The sequence below is a fragment of the Protopterus annectens genome, chromosome 4.part1, assembly GCF_019279795.1.
Source record: "Protopterus annectens isolate FY-2018-M chromosome 4.part1, PAN1.0, whole genome shotgun sequence".
NCBI lineage: Eukaryota > Metazoa > Chordata > Ceratodontiformes > Protopteridae > Protopterus > Protopterus annectens.
In genome coordinates this window covers 487,292,790-487,319,066 of record NC_056734.1, presented here as the reverse complement: position 1 = coordinate 487,319,066, position 26,277 = coordinate 487,292,790, and the positions used below count along the sequence as shown (strand labels likewise).

At 39.8% G+C, this 26,277-nt stretch overlaps 1 protein-coding gene across 1 annotated transcript in view; it reads right to left on the bottom strand.

The window, feature by feature from the left end:
* ATP13A3 (ATPase 13A3) overlaps positions 1-26,277 on the bottom strand; it is a 2,707,264-nt gene that overhangs the window by 818,932 nt on the left and 1,862,055 nt on the right. The window contains exon 20 of the mRNA XM_044070296.1: positions 23,125-23,245. Coding sequence (XP_043926231.1) covers positions 23,125-23,245 — 121 coding nt within the window. The remainder of the gene's footprint in view (positions 1-23,124; positions 23,246-26,277) is intronic.

Genomic DNA, 26,277 nt, shown 5'->3' with positions numbered 1-26,277 from the left:
TATAAACTGGTACAAAATGAGAGAAACAGGCTATGAAGGACTAGTTTGTAACAGAAAGACAATAGAAGTATGTAGAATAAAGTGATAATCATTACAGTGATAACATTTGATTTAGTCTGGAATGTTACTACACACACACACACACCAAGAACTGCAATTTCAAATGCAGGCCTCTTTCCTACCTGTAGAAGAATGGCTTTCCAACGCTCAACTATTATTAAACCCTAATAAAACCAAACTTCTCATTTTCCAGCCTACTCTTCACTTCACTCCCATTCTCACACTTCCTATAATTTCTAACAATAAAACAATTGCCTTTCCTGTAACTCATACCAAACTTCTAGGAGTTGAAATAGACTGTAACAAGAAATTTGACATTCACATCTCACTCACCATAAAGAAGGTACATAAAAAATTGGGGGGGACTATATAGAAATAAACAATTCCTCACTAACAGCACCCGGGTTAAAACTGCACAAACACATCTCATCTCTACACCTCTATATGCCTCCCCTACCCTCACCAATCTTAGAAAATTGGATATAACTACACTTGATGTCTGCTATAACAAAACTGCTAAGTTTGCCACCAACTCACATCATTCACACCACTGCTCAGCCCTTAAAACAACTCAACTGGCTTGAACTTCCCCATCTTCTCCTTTACAACCAGCTTATATTAACTCATAAAATTATTTACCACCCAGACAAAACCCCTGCAATACAAAACCTAATTCATCCTTACTCCAGTACCAAGGTACTACGCTCCAATAACAAACCTCTCCTTAAAGTAATTAAAAACAACAACTTTGCAGGAGCCTCCCCCATTCAAATTTTATATGGAATATTTTGCCCTCTAATATATCTGCCACTGCATCCTTAGCTCAGTTTAAGAAATCTCTAAAAACGCACCTACAAGCTAATTGGATCTGTAACTGTGACTCCCCTGACTATTCTAACATCCTCTCCTTCCTGCTCACCCAGAGTAAATACTCCTACTACATGTTCTGGCACCGAACCTCTCCATCTAGCAAGTCTCAGCCCTCATACCTCTCTCTTCGCTCAACAGTTACTGCATATTCTTAGTATAGACACTTGGTGAATACTTTATACAACTATAATACTGCATCATACTGAATGTTATTTGACTGCTCAGTTTAAGGAGTTTCATTCTTGTACTTGAATAGTGTACCATTTCTCAATCTGAATTTTAGTTGGCATATAGTGTCAAGTATTATCATCCTAGTTTTATTCTATGTAATTAGTATAGTGATATTTGTCTGTACCAGTGTAATGGTCAATCATTATTAGCCTATTTTTATTCTATGTAATAAGTATAGTGTTATTAGTCTGTACCTGCGTAATGTACTACAATAATCTGTGTTATATGTGGAGCTTTTCTCCCCGGGCCTCCGCTGAAAAAGGACTTTCCCAGTAATCAAATGTAAAATAAAATAATAAAATATATACACACACACACAAAGACAATAAATAATATCTGGGTAATAATGTCACAAGAAATGCACACAAGATCATAAAGAGCATTAAGTTTTGTAAAGAAAAAAGGGAAAGGGGGAACTATGCTGAAGCAGAAATATAAAGAAACAAAGGGATCTTAAGTTAATTAAAAAGGGGTACTGGAATAAAGAATAAGAAACAAGTGAAGGATAAGCAGGTGAGATTTACCCTGATAAGAGATTGTTGATAATTTGCAAATACACTGGCTGCACTATGCATTTCACAGGAACCACTGAGACAAATTACAAAGAAAAATATGGGAGAAGTTATAGCCTTTTATCAAGAATGCATGATAGAGGCTGGAGAATGGAACACTATATGAAATAAGGAAGAAACAAGTTCACAGGTAAGTACTAGGCAATTAGTCAACAGACCTTTACAAGCCTAACTAAAAATCTTTATTCAAAGTTCCCTCCAGCCTCAAGGAGAGCAAGACAAGATAGAACTGGTGGAGAATATAAGGCTGCCCACCCAATTATCTATGGTTACCTTGAAGTTGGTAAGTGTGCTCTGCCTGACATGTACTGGATGCTTGTCCCAGAGGTAAGGGATAAATTAGGATATGAATCTATCACAGCAATGAGTTATCTTTTGACGAATATTTCATTTTTTAACTGGTTATGTGTGGTAACATCTGTTCTGCAAAGGAATAAGAGATCAAAGAGGGTTGAGGTCTTTCATGGCTCAAAAGGCTAGATGCAGATCGACACAGAGGAGTCTAAAAGAGAGAGGGTTGATAGTCTGTCTTGATAAAGATTTTTGAGGTCACATACCTTTTTCATTTATGAATCTCTGAGCTTTTTCACTTGATATGTTTAGACAACTACATGCCAAAAGGAATACTATAACAATGGGTCTAATGAAATATGAATAAAGGGGAAGCAGGACTCCTTTACGATCTACGGAGATGACTTTGCAAATTAGATGTCTGAGACACAAGTTTTTCCAAACTACTGAAGAGATATGATGGTGAAGAGATAATGAATTAGCAACACGAGTGCATAGATTCCTTATAACAGGGTTTGACTGGAGGGGTATGTCACCTGTATGGTATGTGAAAATATTTTACTCACGGTATGTGGAAATATTTTACTTACTAAAATGAGCCATACTACATTTTTTCACATTTAATTTGAGACCACTGTCCTTGCACTAGTTGCTAACATGGTCTAACCCATGTTGGACCAACAGCAAGTTAGTGGAAGACTGAATAACAACAACCAATTTATGGTCTTCTGCAAACTTTGATAACTACAGGCTAGGAGTACTGGCCTGAAGTTCTGAGAAATAGATGCCAAACAGAAGGGTCCCATGACTGGATGCTCAAAATATCATAGAATACCAGCACAGAAGGGATATATGCATGTATTTGGGCTCACTGATGTAATTAGACAGAATGAAGTGGAATATACACATTTTTCAGCAAAACAAGGCTCTTGGGCAAAATTAAACAGATGTTACATATCAAAAGAATACTGACACAGTTGCCAGCCACAAAAACACATCCAGTGATAGTATCAGATCATGCACATATAATATACTTTATGTTTCGTAAGCAAGTAGAAGTCTGTTGTGACAAACATTGGCATTTTCCAGTATTTCTTCTGAAAATGAAGCCATTTTAATGATTGGGTAGCTCAAACTTTACTTGAAATTTTACCAAATTTGAATCTAACAGTAAAGAAAATGAATGGGATAATTGCAAACTAAACAAAAGAAATGTGGTCACAATGAAAAGAAATGAGATATATAATAGTAGTCAAGGACAATGATTTTCGATTTTCAAAAAACTGAAATGCTGTTTTCAAGAAATCTAGTAATTATACCCGTGATTTGTAGATGTAATTTCCAGTTATTATGATGACTTCATTGCAAACTTCTTTTGTATTTATATACATATATGCATGTATATATAAATTTAAATAAAATTTAAGTACAGAATAGTCAGCAAGGCAAACTGACAATTTGACAATATTACAATTAATAAGTATGAGCAGAAATATACCTTGTAATGAATTAGCTCTGTATCTTAAAATGGCGAATTCTCTGACAATCCCGTGTTTTTTCATTTTTCAGACCGTTCAAATTTAGGATTTATCAACATGTTTCCTGGAAAAATGGAAAATCAGTTCCCCTGGTAGTAGTCAGAGCAGGTATATAGAGGGATTAATAAAGTCAGGGGATTTACAGAAGCATTAAATAACAAGGGGAACACAAAAGACTAAAAAGCACTTGAAAGAATCTAGAATGTCTATGTAAGTTGTACTTGAAAAATATGAATGAACACAGAGTAATGGTTTTAAAACAACTGTTTTTTTTTTTACAATAACCTTACAGCAACCAAGCAGTTGGCTCAACATTTGAGGCAACAAAAGGCTGAAATAAATAAATAATTGCAATCAGGAACTGTGTGAATGCTAGACAAGAAGTGGTCCCAGGAAAAATTATTAATGTAAGAGTAAATTATTAACATGCACTATGTAGACAAGATGTAAAGGTTGTTATCAACATGTAGGACATGGTAACATATTTAAGATCATTACAACTTCTTCAGCGAGAAGTAGAAAGAGGAGTGTTAAACATGAAACAAAGAGAACTAACATGTAAGAAGCAAAGAGAAAGTACAATTGTATAAGTTGCACTTACCTATAACAGTAGATATTTGAAATTTTCAATGGTGCAGTAGTGCTAGGACTGAATCCTGCAGAATCCAGTCAGCTCTCTAAAGTTTTAATCCCTTCCAACACTCTGACTGACTGTCTTTAGGCTGAAACTTCTTCAGATGGAGCTATATGTATGGCCAGAACGTATAAAAATCTTCAGGACTTTCTTGCCCTTCAGCAAAAACACATGGAACTGATTATGAGCTAATCAAGATACAGTGGATAAAAAAGTGTACACACCACTGTTAAAATGCCAGGCTTTTGTGATATAAAAAAATGAGACCACAATAAATTATTTCAAAATTTTTCCCACCTATGTGACCTATAACCTGTACAATTCAATTGAAAAACAAATCTGTTAGGGGAAAAATATAAAAAATAAAAAACGTACAATAAGCTAGTTGCATAAGTGTGCACACCCTTAAACTAATACTTTGATGAAGCACCTTTTGATTTAATTACAGCATTCAGTCTTCTTGGGTACACACCTGCCATCAATTAAAGAGACTCTGATTACCCCCAAATAAAGTTCAGCTGTCTTAGTAGGATTCTGTCTGCTACAGCACAAGCCATGGTTCACAGACAGCTTACAAAGCATCAAAAAGATCTCACTGTTGAAAGGTATCAGTCAGGAGAAGGGTACAAAAACAATTCTACAGCATTGGATATACCATGGAACACAGTGAAGATTGTCATCAAAAAGTGGAGAAAATATGGGACAACAGTGACATTGAAAGAACTGTACATCCCTCTGAAATTGAGGGAAAGACTAGATGAAAACTGGTCAGGGAGGCTGCCAAGAGACCTACAGCAACATTGAAGGAGCTGCAGGAATTTCTGGCAAGTACTGATTGTGTACTACATGTGACAACAATCTCCCATATTCTCCATATGTCTGGACTATGGGGGTACGGTTGCAAGACGGAAGCCTTTTCTTGCACAGAACAACATCCAGGCCTGGCTAAAATTTGCAAAACAATACATCAAGTCTCCCAAAAGCATGTGGGAAAATGTGTTATGATCTGATGAGACCAACGTTGAATTTTCTGGCCACAATTCCAAAAGATATGTTTGGCACAAAAACAACACTTCACATCACCAAAAGAACACCATCCCCATGGTGAAGCTTGGTGGTGGCAGTATCACGCTTTGTTTTTTTTTTTCTTCAGCTGCAACTGGGGCTTTAGTCAAGGTGGAGGGAATTATGAACAGTTCCAAATACCAGTCACTTTTGTCCCAAAACCTTCAGGCATCTGCTAGAAAGCTGAAGATGAAGAGGAATTTCACCTTTTAACACAACAATGACCCCAAGCAAACATCCACATCAACAAAAGAATGGATTCACCAGAAGACAAAGTTTTGGAATGGCCCAGTCAGAGCCCAGACCTAAATCCAATAGAAAATCTGTGGGGTGACCTGAAGAGGGCTGTGCACAAGAGATTCCCTCACAATCTGACAGATTTGGAGCACTTTTGCAAGGAAGAGTTGGCAAATATTGCCAAGTCAAGATGTGCCATGATGATAGATTCCTACGCAAGAAGACTGAATGCTGTAATTAAATCAAAAGGTGCTTCAACAAAGTATTAGTTTAAGGGTGTGCACACTTATGCAACTAGCTTATTGTACATTTTTTATTTTTTATATTTTTTCCCCTAACAGATTTCTTTGTTTTTCAATTGAATTGTACAGGTTATAGATCACATTAAAGGTGGGAAAGGTATTGAAATGATTTATTGTGGTCTCATTTTTTTATATCACAAAACCCTGGCATTTTAACAAGGGTGTGTACACTCTGTATATCCACTGTACAAGCAACAGCAACAAAACATCAAAAACTTTATAACGCAACAAAACTATTTACAAAAAGGAAGATGGTGGGTGGGTTTGGCTACTGCAGCAGCAAAGAATTCGAACATCTACAGTTATAGGCAAGTACAACTTGTACAACTGTATTATGCTGATCATTCTCATTGCCGTAGTAGTATATGAGTAAGACTATCATAGCTTATCCATCCTGGAAGGAGGAAGGATACAGATCCAAGAGCCCCTGGAAAATGGTCAAAGCAAAGCCTACTTTGGACTTGGAAAAGGAATCTAGCTTGTTATGCTTTGGAAATGTATGGCTGGAAGACCAAGTTACTGCCACTAGAGTGCTTCTATAGTCTACCTTTTTCCAGTACGCCATCAAAGAAGCAAAGGCTCTAGAAGAATGTGCCCTAACAATGCCTGAAATAGATTTTCCATGGTGAGTGTGTCAAAAAAAACAACAGCAAATGGCAACTACCTGGATACAGTCTGCTTAGACATGAGCTGACCTTTTTTGGTCCAAGAATAGGAAATGCATAGCTGATAAGCAGTCCTGAAGGACTTAGATCTGTTAAAAATACTACCTCAATTGCCTATGCATATCTAGTGTGTACAGAATCTTTCATCACTTGTTTTTAGGATCTGGCAGAAAACAAGGAGATTAATGGCTTGATTCAAAGTAAACTCTGAGACAACCTTAGGCACAAAAGAGGTGTTTGTGCACAAAGTGACCCTATCTCTATAGACAACCGGATAGGGTTATCCCACCAAGAGAGCCTACAATTCAGATGTCAGAGTTTTCCAAGTTATGAACCTTAAATTAACTTGACTGGCAGGTTCTAACATAAAAGTGAGATCCCAATGAGTAAGAAGCTATTTTTGAGGAGGCCTCAGGTGAAAGACTACTTTTAAAAACCCGTCTGACAATAAACAGAGAAGAAAGAGGGGGATCTGTGGGCAGACATGCAGAAATAGCTGAAGGATAAACCATTATGGAAGCATAAGATATGCTAGTGGACAGCAACACATGCAAATATTCAATCACCAGTGGTACAAAATCCCTGTTGGATTCCTGGTTATGGGCTAGGTACTAACCAGAAAATCTCTTCCAATTGCCAGCATATGTTTTTTTTACTAGCAGACTTTCTTGCCTCCTTCAGTACGTGCTAGACAGTCTCATTAAAGAGGCATCTCAAAGGTATTAAAATTGAATCATTCAGGCAGTCAGTCAAAGTTGTTTGATGCCAAGGTGTATCAAACTCCCTCTGACCTGTGTGAGTAGTTCCAATCTATGAGGAAGCTTGTGGCACTTGCTCTTGGCCAATTCCATAAGAAGGAAGAACCAACTTTGCCTAGACCAAAAAGGAGTCACCACAATGACTTCTGCAGCATTGTTCTGAAACTCTTCAGAATTACCCTGGGCAATCTTTGGCAAGGCCAGATATGCAAACAGACACATATTTGACCAAAGGAATAAGTGAGCATTTGTTTTCCAAACCTGCCTGAAGGGTGTTCTGGAACAGAATCTGTTTAGTTGTCTGTTTTGAGAAGACAAACATTTACTTGAAGTGTTTCCCATATCTGTATCAACTCTAGGATGACCTCTGTATTGAGTTTCCACTTGTGAGGGTCTGCCCAGGATCTGCTCAGCTTGTCTGCTACTATGTTTTGCTCTGACTATATGAAAAACATTTGAAGGGTTAAGGAGTGCTAAAGAACTAACACCCAAGCAATTACTGCCAGCCAACACAGAGGGTACAACTTGGTACCACCCTGTTTATGTACCACTTGACTCTGGTACTGTCAGTCACATATGAAAGGGACCTGGGACCCATAGATGATCTAGAGACTTAATGGCATGAATCACTGCCAACATTTCTCTTATACTGATGCGTTTTGATCTGGGTGAATAGCCTCACAAATCTTTGCACTTTTACTCCCTTTTAAACTGTTCCCTTATGTAGAACTGGAGGAACCTGCCTGTACAGATTGTGCTGGAATGGGTGGAGAAACAGGGAGACCTGGATTTTGAGACATATGATCTCTCCACCAATGCAGTTCTGACTTGATGAAGCTCAAGACTGGAATATGAAATTACACAGGGTCCAATGAGAATCACAGCTGTCTTACACATGGAAGCTTTCTGTGAGACTATTGTTATTAGTCAGAAAGGAGGGCCAGCTGGAGACAATTGCTTTCCTCTTGTGACTGCCTCTGCTGAGGGATGAGGGCAAGGTAGATGCTGCATTCTGAACTGTTGTAAGATGAAAGCAGGTCACAAGACTGGTCCCACAGGCTGAAACTTTCTGCTGCTACTGTTCTGTTGAGGGACAACTGAAGAGGCAGGACAATGCATCAAATGAACCTGTCCGGCAGAATATTGTTTTGACCTGGTACATGCATTGCTGTTGGAATGCATTATGAGAAGACTGCCCATTCACAGACTCTCATGGCCTCTTGACATAGCGGGTAAGAGCTTGTCCCCTTCAGCCCCAATGTAACCAGACCATAGATGAGGTATATGTCTGAATGGAAATCGCACCCTGAAGGAGGAAGTCTTGAAGTGCCTGCAATGCCAGGAGGATCACCCTCATTATCAGAACAGTAATTTGAAGATGGAACTCCAAGTTGGCCCATGTTTCTTGAACCATCCTCCTTTTGAAATGCCCTCCCCTCTAAGGAGGAGACATCTATAGTAATCACGGCCACAGGCAAAGGAAACACAAATGGTCATTTCAGGTACACCAAAGGGAAATTCATTCACCAAGATATGTGACGGTGAAGCACAACAGAAAACATGTCAGGTTGATGAGGAGTGTGGCTTGACTGTGACCACTGGGTTGACAGTGTTTATTTAAGGATTCTTGCGAGAAATTGGCATGAAGAACCAGTGCAACTGAAGCTGCCATGTAAACTGGTAATCACAGAATTAAAGATGCTGGTGAGCTGAAAAGATCCTGTGCTTGTAAGTAATAAGAATCTATCCCAGAAGAGTGCTGCCCCCATGACATCTCAGATGTTCAGGTAAGAGCCACCCTCTCCAAAGCAAAAAACACAGCATCAATGGGACCAGACTGTGTCCCGGGCTGCGTCCTACATGAACTCCAAGAACAGCTAAACCCAAACATAAAACAACTGTTCAATCTCAGCCTTACTACAGGATATGTACCCAAAGAGTGGCGTACAGCAACAGTGGTCCCTCTCCACAAAGGTGGTGCCTCAACGGATCCTGGAAACTATCGCCCCATAAGCCTGACTAGCTTGGTCTGCAAAGCTAAGGAAAGGATCATCATGGACCTCTTAAATAAAGATATTGGGGACCTACAGACACTGGATCCTACCCAGTTCGGCTTTGTTAAGGGCAGATCCTGCCTCTTAAACCTGGTCGATTTCTTTGAAACAGTCACCAAGGCCATTGACGAGGGGAAGGTGGTCCACACAGCCTACCTGGACCTCGCAAAAGCCTTCGATACAATACCCCACTCGGGCATTATAGATAAGCTCACCAGCTTAAATATAAACCCTATGTCACTAGATGGGTTGCAAACTGGCTCAAGGACAGAACCCACATGGTTAGAATTGCTGGAGCCATGTCAGACTCCAAACCAGTTACAAGTGGCATCCCACAAGGCTTAGTCCTGGGACCTCTCTTGTTCGGTATATATTTCTCGGAGGTACAGGCCAACACGGAAGGACTGTGGCTGACCAACTTCGCAGATGACTGCATCCTGGGCGCCATAATCAACTCTCCAGCTGACACAAGCATCCTCCAAAAGGGCCTCATAGAAACAGACAACTGGTGCCAGAGCCATGGCCTCAAGCTAAACGCCAAAAAGTGTATAGTCATCCCCTTTGGCAAAAACAAAGTGCCCACAAATTACCACATAGGTGGTAATCCTTTAAGTACAGAAGAAGTAATTAGGGACCTGGGGACCCAAGTTGATAGCAATGTCTCTTTTGACAACCACATGGCCAAAGTGGTTAGAAAAACATTTTATATAGCCCACCTAATCATGAAGGGATTCACATCTAGATCAGGGGAGGTCATCGTGCCTCTTTACTCATCCCTCATCAGGCCCATAATTGAGTACAATGCCCCTTTTGGGATGTACCTTACCAGACACCTGCAGCAACTGGAAAGACCCCAAAAGTACCTCACCAAGAGGATCAAAGGGCTCAAACAGATGTCATATGCTGCCCGGTTAAAGAAACTCCATCTCTACTCAGTGGCATACCGCCTGCTCAGAGGCAATCTGTGCCTGACGTATAAAGCCATGTCCAACCCGGAATTAATGGACATGCTGCACCTCAGAAAATCCAAATCCCATCGAGCTACGCGCTCGAGAGACTTGAACCTCAGCACTGAAATAAATAGGACATGCTGGAGGGACAGATTCATAACACAGAGGCTCCCTTCACTCTGGAATAAAATCCCAGTCCAGGTTAGGCAGAGTCCCTCATTGACTCTCTTTAAGAGGAATCTTGATGAGTGGATGGGAGATCGTAGGTTTACCCCGGGTATCACTTCTGTGTCACTGTTACACAGAGGCACAGTATACTAACCTCGATAAAGGGCGTAGCAAAATTAATTTAAAATGGGTGGCGAAAGCCAAACACACTCTGGCTAGGCTTATAAATGCACTAGGGCAGATAGCCTAGTATGAACCTATAAGAAGTAAGCCTTGCTATTTGACAGACTGCATCTAAATGGCAACCTAGTAATTCAAAGGATTAAGTGGGCTGCAAACCTGACCTTTCCTAGTTTATGGAGATATCCAAGAATTGATACAAGTGAAGAAGAGAGACTTTTGCTAAAATTAAGGATCTCTGCATTTGTAGTAAGCTAGCTGTCTAGCTATGGGAACACTCAGAACCCTTGCAGTCTGAGATGTTTTACTACTACTGCCATGCACATGAAAAAAATTAGGTTTGTGCCGAAACCAGATGTCAGCACTCAGAACTATCACACAATCTCAGCCAAACATGGAGACAGACAGCAATGCCAGTGCCTGCTACCCTAGATGCATTAGAGATAAGCCTCATGATAACATTAGTGATGGAGAACATAGTAGCCAGTTGAGTTTCTGTGGTTTGCCTGATGTCAGCAGTTGAAGGTCTCCTGAGGGAATCTACTACCTGACCCTCCAGATGTCATTCTATATCACTGTTGCAGTATTACTTAAAGAAGGGATATCCCACCCCAGACAGCCTGTTGCTTGGCCAGTATAGATAAGCTTAAAATAGATGTTGTTTGTGCCATAAGTCACATTTATGCTCCCTGCAGAGAACGTAGGGTATAAAAGGGTCGTACAGATGCATCTACCCAGAACTTTTGCCACCAGTTTAAAGGCCGTTGTTGCCAGTTGACTTGAACATTTTGTTTCTGTACTGATTATTTAGCAACACCAGATAACTGCCCCATTGGGGTTATTTTTGTTATTATTTTTAAATTTACTTTCATGGTCTTGTATTTTTTTTTTTTTTTTATCACTAGAGTTCATGTCAACCAAGGGAGGAAGATGTCAGTGTGGGAGGCAGATTCCCAATAATGATTGTCACAAACAGTGTCTTTTTTGTTTGGGCCTTCCCACGACTATACCTCCTGTAGTATCTGTAAGCATTTGTGTCTAAGATGATCAGAAGCCATTTGTCTTCCCTGGCCATTTATCTTGATAAATAACTGCTTAGACAGTTAGCCAGGGTACCATGGTGGAATCCTTCAACAGAGATACTCCCGCTAGGTAAAAAGGTCAAGAAGTCTCGGCCAAATTCTTTAGCTGTCCAGCCTCCACTGGACGTCCCTCTAGAAGCAGGTAATAGCTCTGTAGGCCATTCAGTGTTTATGTTAGATTCCTCTGCAGCGACCCCATTGGAGGCTGTCATGGATCCATCTTTTTGCACATCCTCTGAGTCTTTCCAGGCATCTGTTATGGACGTAGAGGGGGAACCAGGATTGATTATCGGGGAGAATCCTAGAGGGATTCTGCAATATTGGTTAGGGAGGAAGCTCCAGGTTCTCTTCTCAAATCTTGTCAAGGGTTGGAACCTGTGGTATTTGTTAGGGCTAATGTCCCCTCTAAGAAAGGACAAAAACTGAAGCAAGTTTCCATCTGTCCTAAGGATCCTCAAAGGGAATGGCAGGAATTTATTCAGGGCTTGTTCTCTGCTTTAATGGCCCTAAAGCCTCCTCAAGGGGTTTAAGTACCCACTCCTCCTTGGACCTCTTCCACTTCTAAATGGTTTAAGGAACCGGATTCCTCAGATGAAGATTCCCTTGTCTGGTGAAGGGTCTTTGTCCTACTTTTCACAGATACCTTTGCCTTTGGCTTATGGTTCCGATGATGAGGAATCTGTTAATCCTAAGTCTTCCTTCAAGGAACTGACCTTTGAGGTCACAACTGCTAGAATGATAGAATTCTTTAAGTGGGATTCTTCTCAAGTGATGAATATTCAGAGAAGATACGAGTTGCTTCAGGTGGATACTCCTAAACCTTTGGCAGTTCCTCCTGTGTTGGCTGCCTTGTTGGATACTTTGATTGCTGCTTCCAAATCTCCTGATTCTCAGCCTCCAGCTCCTAAGAAACTTGATAGGTTCAAGGTTATAGAAGGTTCCTGAGGACTATTTTTATTTAAATATCCTTCTGCTGATCCTGTTGTGTCAGTTTCTTCTGACAAACCTTCTAAACTTTTGCCCTATTCCAAACTTTTGCCTTCTGATAAGGATAGCAGGGAAATGGAGAGGACTGGCAAGAAAGTTTACACTGCTTCTACTTTGGCCTTTATGGCTATTAATTACCAGACCCACATGACCAGGTACGCTCTGGCTTTGACTGTTCAGGTTTGTCAAGTTATCTCTGCCCTCAGTGAATCTTATGTAAATCCTCTGCCTTATCTTTTTTTTGGTTCTGCTTCTCAAGTCGCTCATCACTCTATTAAGTGTAGCTATGATGCTGCTAACACCTCTTATAGGACTGCTGCTTTTGGGTTCATCATGAGGCTTTATTCCTGGCTTCATCTACAGGCTCTTCTTGAGAACGTTAAGGCCAAAATTGTTGTATGTCCCTTTGCATAATACTCATCTTTTTGGTACTGCTGCTGCTGACCTGTTTAAGTCGCTTCAAGAGAAAGGGCAAAGCCTTGCAAGACCTTAAATGTATTTTTGTCTCTCCTATCCCCAAGTTCCAGAGGAATTATCCTTCTTGATCTGCTTTTGATTGCAGGCAAGCCCGCCAGGGGTGGGAGGCAGGCTTCTTCTGCTAAGGTTTCTCAGTTTCTGTGGCCCAGTAGCCTCCTTTATCTGATAAACATGCTCGTCTTTGACAAGTTGACCCCCTCCCACCTTTAGACCAGGTTCCTTTGCCCCTTCGTCTCCCCTTTTGTCTTCAAAATTGGCATCTCTTCACTTCAGACTCTTGGGTTATTTCTATCATCCATTAGGGTTACTTTGTGGTATGGAAATCTCTCACTCTTTTCTCTGGGATTCCTCAACCTCCTCTAGTGCTACTTCCTTACTCCCTTGAGGTTCTAAGGTCCCTGGTGAACCAAGGGACCATTCAACCTGCCTCCCTTCCCAAGGGGGACAGTGTTTTTTATTCCAGGAAGTTCCTTGAAAGGAGTGTACTTGGAGATCTATTTTGGATCTCTCCCAGCTGAACACCTTTCTCCAGAGCCCTTCTTTTTGGATGCTAAGTCTTTAAATTCTGTTTCATCCTTTATTATCCCACGCTTTTCTGTTGCCCTTGGATCTGAAAGATGCTTATCTTCATATCCCTATTCACCCTGTCTTCAAGAAGTTTTGACATTTTTCTGTATCGTCATCTAATTTCAGTTCTCTACTTTGCCCTTTGGCCTCTCTACTGTCCGAAGGATATTTACAAAATGCCTAACTCCTGTGATTGCCTTCTGTAGGCTCCAGGGCATTCAGATTTTTCTTTATCTAGATGACCTGTTGCTTCAGACACCTTCTCCCAATTGAATGTTGCAGGATCTGCAGTTCAACATCTCTCTTCTTCAAAGTCTAGGGTTTACTATCAAATTCCAAATGTCCTTCCTGACTCCCTCTCAGGATCATATACATCTGGGTTACTGGATTCAGACGGTGCCAATGTTGGCCTCTCTTCTGCCTCCAATGGTACTGTTATTGACAGCCTCAAAGAAATCATCCCTAGATTTGGCATTCCGGAAAGGATCTACAGTGACAACGGCACACACTTCGTAAATCAGACCATACAACAGTTAAGTAGACATTTTGGTATTTCTCTAAAAAATCATTGTGCGTATCACCCTCAATCTGCAGGGCTAGTCGAGAGGCATAATGGGATTTTAAAGAATAAGCTAAGGAAGTTAATAGTAGAAACGCAGAGAAATTGGGTGTACTGTCTGCCCCTGGCACTGTTGAGCATGAGAACTGTTCCGAATGCAAAAGGATCGACTCCTTTTGAAAAATTATTTGGAAGGGCTTATTATATACCTCAGTGGAAATCTCTCATGCCCGCAGACCAGGAAGCTGACAGTACACTAGCTGAGTACAACTGAAATTTGTTAAATTCTAAACATTTGTTGCAGTCAAATTCTGTTTCAGATAAAGAACGAACCAGACCATCAGAACTGGCAGTGTCCCCTGGAGTTTGGGTATGGGTGAAGACAGTAAAGAAAAAGAATTGAGCATCACCAAAGTGGGAAGGTCCATATCAAGTGCTTCTGTCGACACCCACTGCAGTCAAGATAGTGGAGCGCGCCTCCTGGATCCACCTGACGCACTGTAAATTAATCAAAAACTTTGAGCTGGACAAAAATCTTGTCACGTGCCAAGAGTAAAAATGACAGAGTCCAGAAGAAACAGGAATGCAGAACACCCCTTTCCTCAGAAGTATTGCATAATCATCCTGTTAACTGTACTAGTGACAATAATCTTTTTGTTGTGGCCTTTCCTTTTCCCAGCCACACAGACTGAACTGAATAAACATGAAGCATTACTCATAGACTGGCATCCAAACTTTAGCACTTACCAGGCAATTAAATATGTGTATGCTGAGACTTTCAATGTTTCGAATTGCTGGATTTGCACAGCTTTGCCGACAGCATACGGGGGGTTATTAATGACTAAAGTCTCCCTAGGGGTCAATGAGACCTGGGAGAACTTGATTTATGATACCTCAACCATTACATCACAAGATAAAATAGCATTGCACTTGTCTGTTCCACAAAAGGGAACTGTGTGTTTTTATAAAAAATGATACTGTTCAGGTGGGTTGGAGCAATTGCAATGTGACTGTTCCTTATAAATGTAGATCTTTATTGTAATACAAACTATGATTCATTTCTTGGATTGATGCATAAAACACTTGAAGTAAAACATAATTCTGTTCTTTATAAACAACTGTCTATAATAGATAGAATAATGTTTCATGCAGGGCGAGTGTATGTTCATAGCAAAGTTACTACTAAAGTAGAGGATTGTTACTTTGTGTGTGACAGAAAGGCATACAAATGGTTACCTGAGAATTGGTCTGGCAGTTGTTTTTTGGGTTACCTGGTTCCGGCCATAAGACACACTGCAGTTTTGCCTCGAGGAAAAATTCGAAATGTCCAAGAGGTCGTCAAGAAACCTGTAAATCCAGTGGGACAAATTGATGCGCGTTGGAAAGACCATCATTCCATAGGCAAAGGACTGACACATATGGACTTGAGTGATAGCGTTATATCGTGGGCAGGCATATTACCAGCATATGAAGCAGTGAAATCGATTTGGGAGCTGAGAAAACTGTCGAAACTTCTCGAAGTAAGGAGTAATGCAACTTTTTCCACTCTCGAATTGGTGACTGATGAACTGAATGCTATGAGAACTGTAGTGCTTCATAACCGCATGGCTCTCGACTTCACCCTAGCGGCAAGAGGTGGTACTTGCGCTTTAATCCAAGAAGAATGCTGTTCGCATACTCCTGACCATAAACAGGAGCTAGACAATCATCTGGAGGTAATTCAGCAAGTGTCTGCCATGACCAAACCAGGCCCAAACCCACTGACGGACTTTTTCGAGAAATGGTTTGGGGGGTGGGGTACCATCCTAATGAACATCCTGATTGCCATTTGTGTAGGAATACTCCTACTGGGAGTATGTGTTTGTTGTGGCATCCCCTGCATGAAAAGACTGATTAAACACCTTATAGACATGTCAGTTTCTGAAACCTTATATCAAAGCGCTGAGTTTGAAGAACTATTGAAAAACTGAAATGCTGTCATTAGTTTAAACTGAATGACTCTCAACTGCAAATCCTGAGTGGAAGAGGTTAGGAGAAGAAAAACACAAACTGTTTATGCTTATTTTGAAAGTAGAATAAAAGTATTAAACGGGGGGAAATGTCAGAAAAATATGTATTAATGTGTGTATTAGTAATATGCTTAGTGCATTTAGAGCTTGAAAAGGGTTAACAAATTTATTCTATTTCATACTGCATAAATCTGTACAAACTGCAGATGCTTTCTGACCTTGTATTGTTAGCTGAAATATTTGCTTGTGCCTTGGAAATTTACTGAGAAGCAGAAGATTTCTGCTTGCGTTGGGAAAATAATGAATAGAACAATACTACTTGTATGAAACTTAGACAAGAAGTTCCGCTTGTGCTATGAGAAAATACACAGCTGTAGAAGCTATAGATAATTAGGACAAAGCCTGTTTGAAAATATGAACTGCAATCAGCATTTGCTTGTATCTGAATTAGAAGAGTACCTTGAAATGTAACACTGTACAATAGAAGCTTGTAAACGAATTAGAGCCCACCAAGGCCAGGTTCTTTTTCTCAAAAATTTCTCACAAATCTAGTCATGTCAGCAGAAAATCTGAGTAACATCTGCTGTAGAACAATACTGAAAGTTGTGTTTGATTACGTCAGCCATAGAAGGCCAGGTCTTGTAAAACAGTATAAGAATAAGAATACTTCCTGTTAGTAGTTAGACAAATCCTTGCATTTGCATGTTTTTGTCTCCTTGCGGCAAGTAATAAATATGCCTTAACTGAACCTTACGTGTATTGGTCTTTGAAATTTTTTCCTTTGACATTTTCTATGTAAACTTGTTTGTATTCTACCATCAATACCTTGCAAAGTTATATCAAGGAAGTTTACTTTAACAACTGTCTGTATTCCATCAAACTTGATATTATAGGGATTCATCTGAATTTTTTGCACAAATGTATTCACTTCTTCCCACCCACCTTCACAAATGAATATTAAATCATCTATACATCTATAATAACTTATGACATATTTCCTAAAAAATCCATTACTATATACATATTTGTTTTCAAACATGCCCATGAAAAGATTTGCATACATGGGGCCAAAACCTGCCCCGATGGCTATTCCGCGAAGCTGCCTATAAAGTTCCCCATTGAACTCAAAGATGTTATTATTTAAACAAAAATGTATTAGTTCTATAATAACATGTGTTTTAGGCAAGTCCTTATAAAAAATAATACTGCTTCTAAGCCATGGACATGTTCGATATTTGTATACAAACTGGTAACATCCATAACAATGAAAAACATGTCCTTCTTCCACTTTACATTTCTGATTTTACTTAAAAAATCAAATGAATCTTTGATATAAAAACCTTAGCTTCTCTGCTTCTTCTTTCAAGTAGGAATGTAAAAAAGAGCTAAGTTATGTGTAAAATAACTGCATGCAGAGACTGTTGGATGTCCTGGTGGATCCACTAAACTTTTGTGCATTTTAGGGACACAAAAGAAGTATGCCATAGTGTTATCTTAACTGCAATTTTTTTATATACATCCTGCTGTGAGAAACATTTTAGTCTTAACCCCTTCATTAGCAGTTCTTTGTATTTAATTACTGCTTCTTGATAACATCCCAGCTCCACCAAGGCATAAACTAACATTCTTTAAATGAGCATAACACATATTCAGATATTGATCATAATGAAGCACCGCTAATCTACCCCCTTTATCTGATAGTTTCACCACAAATTCACTATTTTCACTGAACTTTAATAGACATTTCCATTCTTCTCTACTTAAATTATATTTAACTTCTTTCTTGTTTATATTCACTTTTTCAAGCTCTTTATTGAAAATTGTAAAGCAGAAGAAAATTGCTGTATATTTTCATCCCTACACACAGGAATAAAATCACTTTTGTATGTTACATTTTCAGTGTTTAACTTACAATAAGCATCAGTTTCTAAATCAGAAACACGTGAATGAAAACTCATTTCACTTAAATCATCTTTCACTGTCCACATTGTTTTCATGAATTACATTTGTATCTTGTGCAAAAAAATATTTTAAATACAATTTTCTAATAAATTTAAACACTTCAATTTTCAGTTCATACCCTCTAGGAAAAGCATTGGGAATAAACTTTAAGCCTCGACTTAACAGCACTACATCAGTATCTGATAAAATACATCCAGACAAATTTACTACATAATCATTATTTACAACATTTAACTCAGTACCACTTGCCTTTTTTATATGTCCGGTAGTTGGGGTTATATTCCCCATAACTGTCCTGTCTATGTTCATAGTCTCTGGACCTCTTTTTACCATAATTCCTCCCTGGTTCACGAACATTCTTGGCCATATAGCCCGGGTTAGCTGGTTCAGGAAGTCCTGGAAACGTGTTCTCTTCATCACTGTTATCATTCACAAACGAAGGTTCACTGCCTGCTGACGAAATGTAGCCATTGTTTACTTCTCTTCCTGCTTCTTGCTGAAAGCTCACCCTCTGCCGTTTCTTTGACTGGCTAGTTGAAACATTAAATGCAGACTTCCGTTCATAATCAAGTATATCCCTCTGCAGTTTATCCTTCTTGCGAGCAATAAGTTCTTTTTCATAACCTGACAGTCTTTCATTCATTCCAAACAGGAAACTTTCTAAAACTGAATTGTTAGACTGCTGAATGATGTTCTGACATGCCTCTTTCATCTCAGTCACTAATTTCCTTCTTTTAAGGTTGTCTCTCTCAATAAGAATCTGTACCCACTCAGTGCTACATTTGTGGGCAGCAGCTATCCATCTAGCATGGAAGCTCTTCTCTTCTTCCTCATGTAAATTAAAGGGAAAGGAAGGACCTTTCATAGCTCTCAAGCCTCTAGGGGTAATGTTAAGCTCCACATACCTTTGCAGACTTAAAGTGTTGAAGAGCAGGTTTTGCTGAAATCATTTTATGTGGGTTTGTTGAAGGCTCTTCTCAGCCTTCCACCTCCCATTCTGTTTTTTTTTTAAGCTTTTTTACTTCTTTTAGGAATACTGCAACAGTGATATAGAAGCACATATTACAATTATGTTAAATCTTACCATAACATTAGATATGCCTCGTCTCTTCATTGTTGCAGTATTTGCTCCCTCCCTTCAACCCCCTCTTGTTTATTCTGCATTTTTTCCTTCTGGATGTGCACTGACTCCTTTTGGCCTATGTCGACTGCTCTCTTATGGGGCAATTCAGTTCCGGGTAGTTGTGCCCATACATCCCTTTTATGCCCTATGTTCTTTGCGTGGAGCATAAATGTGACATATGGCACAAACAAGTTACCATTTACGTTCATCTATACTGGCTGAGTGACAGACTGCCCAGGGTGAGATATCTCTTATTTAAGGAATATTGCAACAGTAAAGAGAAGGATATCTACTGCTATGGTAAGATTTTACACAACTGTACTTTCCCTCTGGAACCAGGTAATGAGAGAAATATAATTCAATGACATGAGGAAAAGTTCTGCATGTCATAAACATGCTTTCTGAAATAACAAACCATGCTAAAACTCAACAAGAGGTCCTATTGGTCCTACCATATTCCAGGTACCACCATGCTCTGTCTCAATAATTCCATTAACTCAACAAAAGCAGTGTCTTCAGGTAGAGTTCTAGTGTCACTTCCCTTCTCTTTCTTCAAGATAGGTGTCCTCAGTGAGAGATATGTTTCTGATCCCTTGAGAAAGGAAAGGATTGAAACCATTAGAGACAGGCTTGTCCATGTAAATGATTATGTGTGCTGATGGCTAGAGATACACTGGGTAGTCTGGGAGGAGGAGGTGTGGTATCAGATCTGTCACCTTCCTGTATCGACTGACAGACTAAAATCTTCTCTAAGGCCTCGAAAACCAATGGCAGAACTAATGGCACTGAGGAACATACTCTCCAATCTGCAACAAAACCAAACTTAGAAAGAGCCAAAGAAAGTAACCTGGTACTGAAAACCTAGACAGATCGGAGGCCAAGTACAGTGTTGTGGTGTCACAGGTAGAGTTACCAGAGGACAACGACAGACCTGAACATGTAACAGCCGACTCTGACTCCAGATGGCTTGCTTCAGTCCCTCAGCTACAGGACACACAATGATCCAAAGGCATCAAAAACAGAGGAATGATCACTGGAAGTCTTGGTTACAAAACCAGTGGCTCCAGGACTGCAACTGGAGGAGGAGTAAAAGAACAGGGAGTAGAGGTCCAGCCCTGTCAACCCTTGGAATGGAAGGAGAGGGAATGAGTGTCATATTTATTAGAGCCTTCATGAAGGCTCTCATCAACTGTTTCTAGTTAATGGTGAATAAACTCCTGGAAGATCTGATGGATGTTGCAGAAGGGGGGCTTGAGCTCACAAATCTAGAAAATTCCCTTTAAGAAGACTGAGTAAGAGTAAAAAAGTATGTTAGGGAAATGATCGGAAATAACAACGGTTTCAGAGTCACTGAAGAATGCTGGAGTAGTTTGGGTCAAGTAGGATCCAAAATTGTCAGAGCTGAAGGAGGAAACAATCCTGGAATCTTGGAAATCTCAAGAGCCGAAGCAAACAAGTTTCAGATGCCTGTGGGCCTTTTTCTCTCTTCTTTCTCCTTTTCTCAATTCTTGTCTCTACCATTATCTTTGTCTCTAGCCTTACTTACTTTTATCTCTGTTCTTATATCTTTGTCTTTTTCCTTGTCTGAAGCCTCTGAATCATGCTTCTCAGCTCCTTTGGGTTGCTGAATGGCAAAGCTGAAGCAAAAGGAGAGACAATCAAATTTCCTGCAGAACTGGGGAGAGGACATCTTAAAATCAGTTTGCTCTTTCGGTCAAGAATGGCCCGTTGGCTAAAATAAGAATGTCACACAAAGCACCCAGATGCTCAGGACCAAGACAAATCATACACAGTGTGTGAAGGCCCTGAGGTAGTATTTTGTGCCCACACTTCTGCTACTTATTAAACCTAAAAGCTTTATCAATATTCACAAAAAAGATGATGGCAGATAACATCTGTAAAGAACTCTGAACAGGCTTGAGTCGGTCTAGGTGTGGGGGGGGAGTTAATAGAAAGAATTAGTGGTAAATATCAATGAAAAAGAAAGGAATACTTACAGACAATATAATAGCAATACTGAAGAAAATAAATAAAATATATACATTTAGGAAAATATCTTTAACTTGTCTGAAATTTTTTTGAGTGGAGTGCTGGAGAAACGTGTCTTAGAACAGGAAATGAGATTTCAGGTGTACCTTAGTGCACATCATTATTGCATAGTGAGTGCAAGAACTCAGGAGAAGCTCTGAAGGTTACCAGCCAGGATCTGCTTTAAGGCAGAAAACCCAAACAGCCCCAAGCAGTTGAGATGGATGAGAGGATAACATAAAATCACTGATTAAGAACACATGAAATCATGTGATGCTCAATTTCTAAGAAGCCAAACATTAAAGTTGAGAGATTTAAAAACTGTCATGAAGGAGAAATTTACTGATCTTGGGAAGGAAAGCAGTAGATAAAAACAAAGGTATCAGCAGATCAAATACAATCTACCTAAGTAGCTGTATTTTACAAGGTGTCCAAGATTTTGATTGTATGGGAACTATAATTACAACTAACAGCAGAGATATTTAAACAAGGATGGATGATCATGGCATCAGAACCATCACATCAAGCTTGAACACAATAGGGGTTCGTGCCAATGCAAATAACCAGGCATCTTAAAAATCTTCATGTCAGTTAACATGGACTGTTATGGACACTCCATAAACAGCACAGTCCATAATCATGAAAACTCCTCCCAGCAACAGAGATGAGAATAGCAGCCTAGAATGGAATTCCTTAGGAATCCAGCTATAACAAACACTGCAAACATGACCTCAACTGACAAACTGCAGCAAGATTCACTGATGTTTAGTGAACACTGGGAGAGGATATAACTGAAACTTTACACGATAACAGTTAACCAGTTTCTAGTAAAACATCTGTATGCACTTTGTTGAAGCTTAAGTATACGGACATTAAAAACTGCAAACTCAAGATGCCTGCAGCTACCGTTCTGCTATCTGTACTAATGCAGCTAAGGGGGCAGATCCTGGAACTCCTTATAGGAAAAAATATTCCAGGAGGAGATTCATCGATGATGCAAAAGATAAAATACTTTGTCACAATCAATGTTAGCAATAGTGCTTCCGTTGCTTGTACTTACACTTTCTATGAAAAGTTTTCCTGGAGATAATGACTGAAGTAAGTAAGCATATACATTATCTATCTTTTTATTTTTACCTTATAGAAGAAAACACAGAATTCTGAATAATGCCTTTAGAAAAAGTGTCAGAATTATTCTTTGACTCCTCAATGTCCCCAGCTCGCTTTTAGTTCTCTTAAGATGGAGGTTGAGGTGGACATTCTACCTTTTAAGCATTTATCCCAGTGTGACATTTTAAAGCTCCAAGCAAACTGGTTAGCATATATTCTCAGGTAACAGACAAAGAGACAAATATAGGGACTACGATATTGGAAAAGATATGAATTATGACATTAATAGCTGGAGTCATCACTATTCAAAATGGGATTTGATAAGAAGAAAAGAAATGCAGGCTGATGCCGCTGTATAAGACACTAGAAAAGAATTGGATTGAATACAGAGGACATTTTTTGCAATGAATACAGAAGTCTACATTTTACACTGCAGACAATGGTGTCAATGCCGCAGAATGTTAGCTCTAAAGTTTTAATTTATCTTGGTGCTTGACTATCCAACTTGCAGTTTCTAACGAATGCAAGAAGCCTATATGAAGCAAAATGTATAGTAACAATATCCGCTTGTGTTAAATACACAAAATACTTACAATGAAAATATATACATAAGCTAGGATGCAAGCATGCACCTTATATGCTTACCTGCTAACACTCTGTACTTTATGCCAACTAAGCTTGGACTCCAACTTTCGATGTGCTAGTGCAATAACACGGAAACCTTGCCTTGTATAATCTTCCAACACCTCAGAAAAATCACTTGGAACTGAAAAAAATGGAAAAGAGTGGAGAAGATTAATGCTAAAAAAAACTGTTATTACCGACAACCTTCTACATTACGATTTCCATGACTGATGCACATTCACGCATCACTTGCAGCTAAAGATTTTTTTCTTGCTAGCGGAGCATTATTTATTTTTAACTATTTAAAAACGAAAGGACAGTTGATGAAAAAAACAGGCTAAAAAGCATATAATCGAAAATATGCCTCAGACAAAAAGATGAAGTGAATATAGTTATATTCTAAAGTTTCAGCCAAGGAAGATAAAATAATGGGATGAGTATCAAACAGTATTTTCAGCCCACAATTAGCAATCCATTAAGTACAGTTATGCAAGTCCTACTTACCCATAACAGTAGAAGTTCAAATTTCTTCACTGCTGCAGTAGCCTATGGGTAATGTCCTGCCAAGGACACAACACCTGAACAGATTTTTGAAACTCTACCTCCCCTCCCCTCTGTCTCACTCACTCTCTTTGCCTGTTGATAGGCTGTCCCCTTTTTGGAGGGAAGTATATCAGCAACCAGAATAAAATAAATCTTCAGTATTTCACTGTCCTGAGAAAGGAAAGAAGACCCATTCTGAGCCAAAACCCAACAATCAATAATCACCATGAAAATTATCCAAACAGTAACAACTGTAATAAAGGAGGTTGTGTCCCATCTGCAAGTGGCACTGTGGCTGGGTGTGGCTACAACAGCAATGAAGAAATTTTAATATCTACTGTTACGGGTTAGTAGGACATGTACAACTCTAGTGTGTTATTCATTCTCACTGCTGCAATAACCTATGTGCAGATTCCCAAAGTTTATCTTACGCAGACACAGGAAGGATAAGGGTACAAGAGCCCCTGGAGAATGGTCCTAGTAAAGCCTGCCTGGGCCTGGAGAACGAATCCAGTTTGTAGTGCTTTTTGAAGTATGAACAGAGGACCAAGTTGCTGTCTCAAAAATACTTAGAATCTACCCTTTGCCAGTATGCCATCGAAGAAAACAAGACCCAGGTAGAAAGTACAGTTGTTTAAAAACTTACTATAACAGCAGATGTCCTACTGATCACTGTTACAGTATTCTTAACATATGGGCCTTTTGCCTACTGAAGTCTGTCTGAGATAACAAAGCTTTACCTTCCCGAGGGAGCATGTCCAATGCATGATCTCAGCTTATATGTGCTGGGCTATAAAGGTGGATTTACATACAAGTACCTCAGACCATCTCCAAGCCAGTGGCCTGAAGACTACAGAGAGAGGAAACTGGACAGCTAGGAGAGGTGTAGTTACAACAGGCAAGTAAACTTCTCCAACAGCAGGATATAGGTGACAGCTTACAAATAAAGGAAAAGGTAACACTGGAGCAGAGGGAGAGAAGAGGGGAAGGAGGGATGTAAGGAATACTGCAATAGTGATCAGTAGGACATCTACCATTATAGTAAGTTCTTACACAACTGTACTATGTTCTGAATGAAATCACTGTTGCGGTCCTCTTAACATATGAGTAATTCTCACAGCTGAAGGAGGTAGAGAAGAGGGAGGTTATCTAGTGGGAGTATGAACTATTCAGGAGGCCCAACAATACACATCTAGCAAATGTAGCCCTGGATTTGGAAAAAACATCACTCTTGCAATGTTTGGTGAAGGTGTGCAGAAAAGACCAGGTTGCAACTTCCAAGGTATACTTAGCATTGCCACCCTTGTGGAAGGCCCTAAAACAGGCTACTGCCTTAGTAAACTGTGCTTTTGGGCAAGAAGACAATGGTTTACCACATTTTGTGCAGCAGAACGAGATAGCCTTTGATATCCAGGATGCAATAGCTTGCTTAGAGACAGACCAAACCAGCTTGGAATCCATGAAAGAAACAAACAGTTGATCAGTTTTTCTGACAATTTTTGTTTTGTCCAAGTAGAACCTCAGCTGCCTGTGAATGTCTAGATAGAGGAGAATTCTTTCCCCTTATTCATTATCCATTTGTCCCTTATTGGGACAAAAAGTAAGCAGGTGGACAGCCTTACTGAGGGGCAGCTCATTAACTACCTTATGCATGAATGAAGGATTGGCCCAGAGAATCACCCTGCCTCTGTGGAAAATGAGGAAGGGTTGAACAAGCATAAGAGCCTGAAGCTCAGGCACACTGCAGGCAGAGGTAAAAGCCATCGGAAGAATAGTCTGCCAGGTACAGAATTTTAATGCAGCAGATGCTGCTGGCTTGAACAGGGACAACGTAAGTTTTTTCCAGCACAAAGCTGAGATCCCAGTGAGGAGAAATACGTCCTTGGTGGTTTAAGATGTAAGGTTCTACTCAAGAAAAGTTTGACTTCTGTCCTGGATATTACAGGAAGGTCAAGAGGCAAGCAGGCATTGATGACAGACAGATGAGCTTTAATGCAAGAGTAGGCCAGACCAGAATGCAATAGTTCGTAGCGATATAAACTTCTGATAAAAGTGGATCCTGGCTGGCTTGTGGCACCAAAAAGAAAATCTTTTCTACTTAACTGTATATGATTTTCTGGTAGCAGGTCTACTGGATTCCTGTAAAACTTGAACCACCTTCTCAGAGAAGAGGTCCTTTTAGGGATCCAAACCCTATCATCCACAGAGTTAGAATGAGAGAGGCTAGATTTGGATGGAGAAGCAGACCTTGTTGTTGAGTGACCAGGTTTGGTTGCAATGGTATTTTCCAGCAGTTTCCCTTGGACAGGTGGAGTAGGAGAGGAACCAATGCTGTCTTAGCCAGAAAAGGTCCAAAAGTAGAAGTTTTGTAGCTTCCTTTTGGGCGTTTAGAAGGATTTTTGGAATCAGAGGCAGAGGACAGAAAGCAAAGGGGGAACCTCCCAGACCACTGGAAAGAGAAGGCATCTGTCCTGCAAACTAAGGGAGAAGGGATCCTAATGCAGAACAAGTGAAGCTAGTGGTTTTCTGGGAAAGCAAAAAACGTTTATTTGTGGTGTGCCCCACTGGTGCCTTATTGATTTCTAGAACTGTATGCTCAGGGTCCATTCATGAGGGTCCTCTAGGGACCTG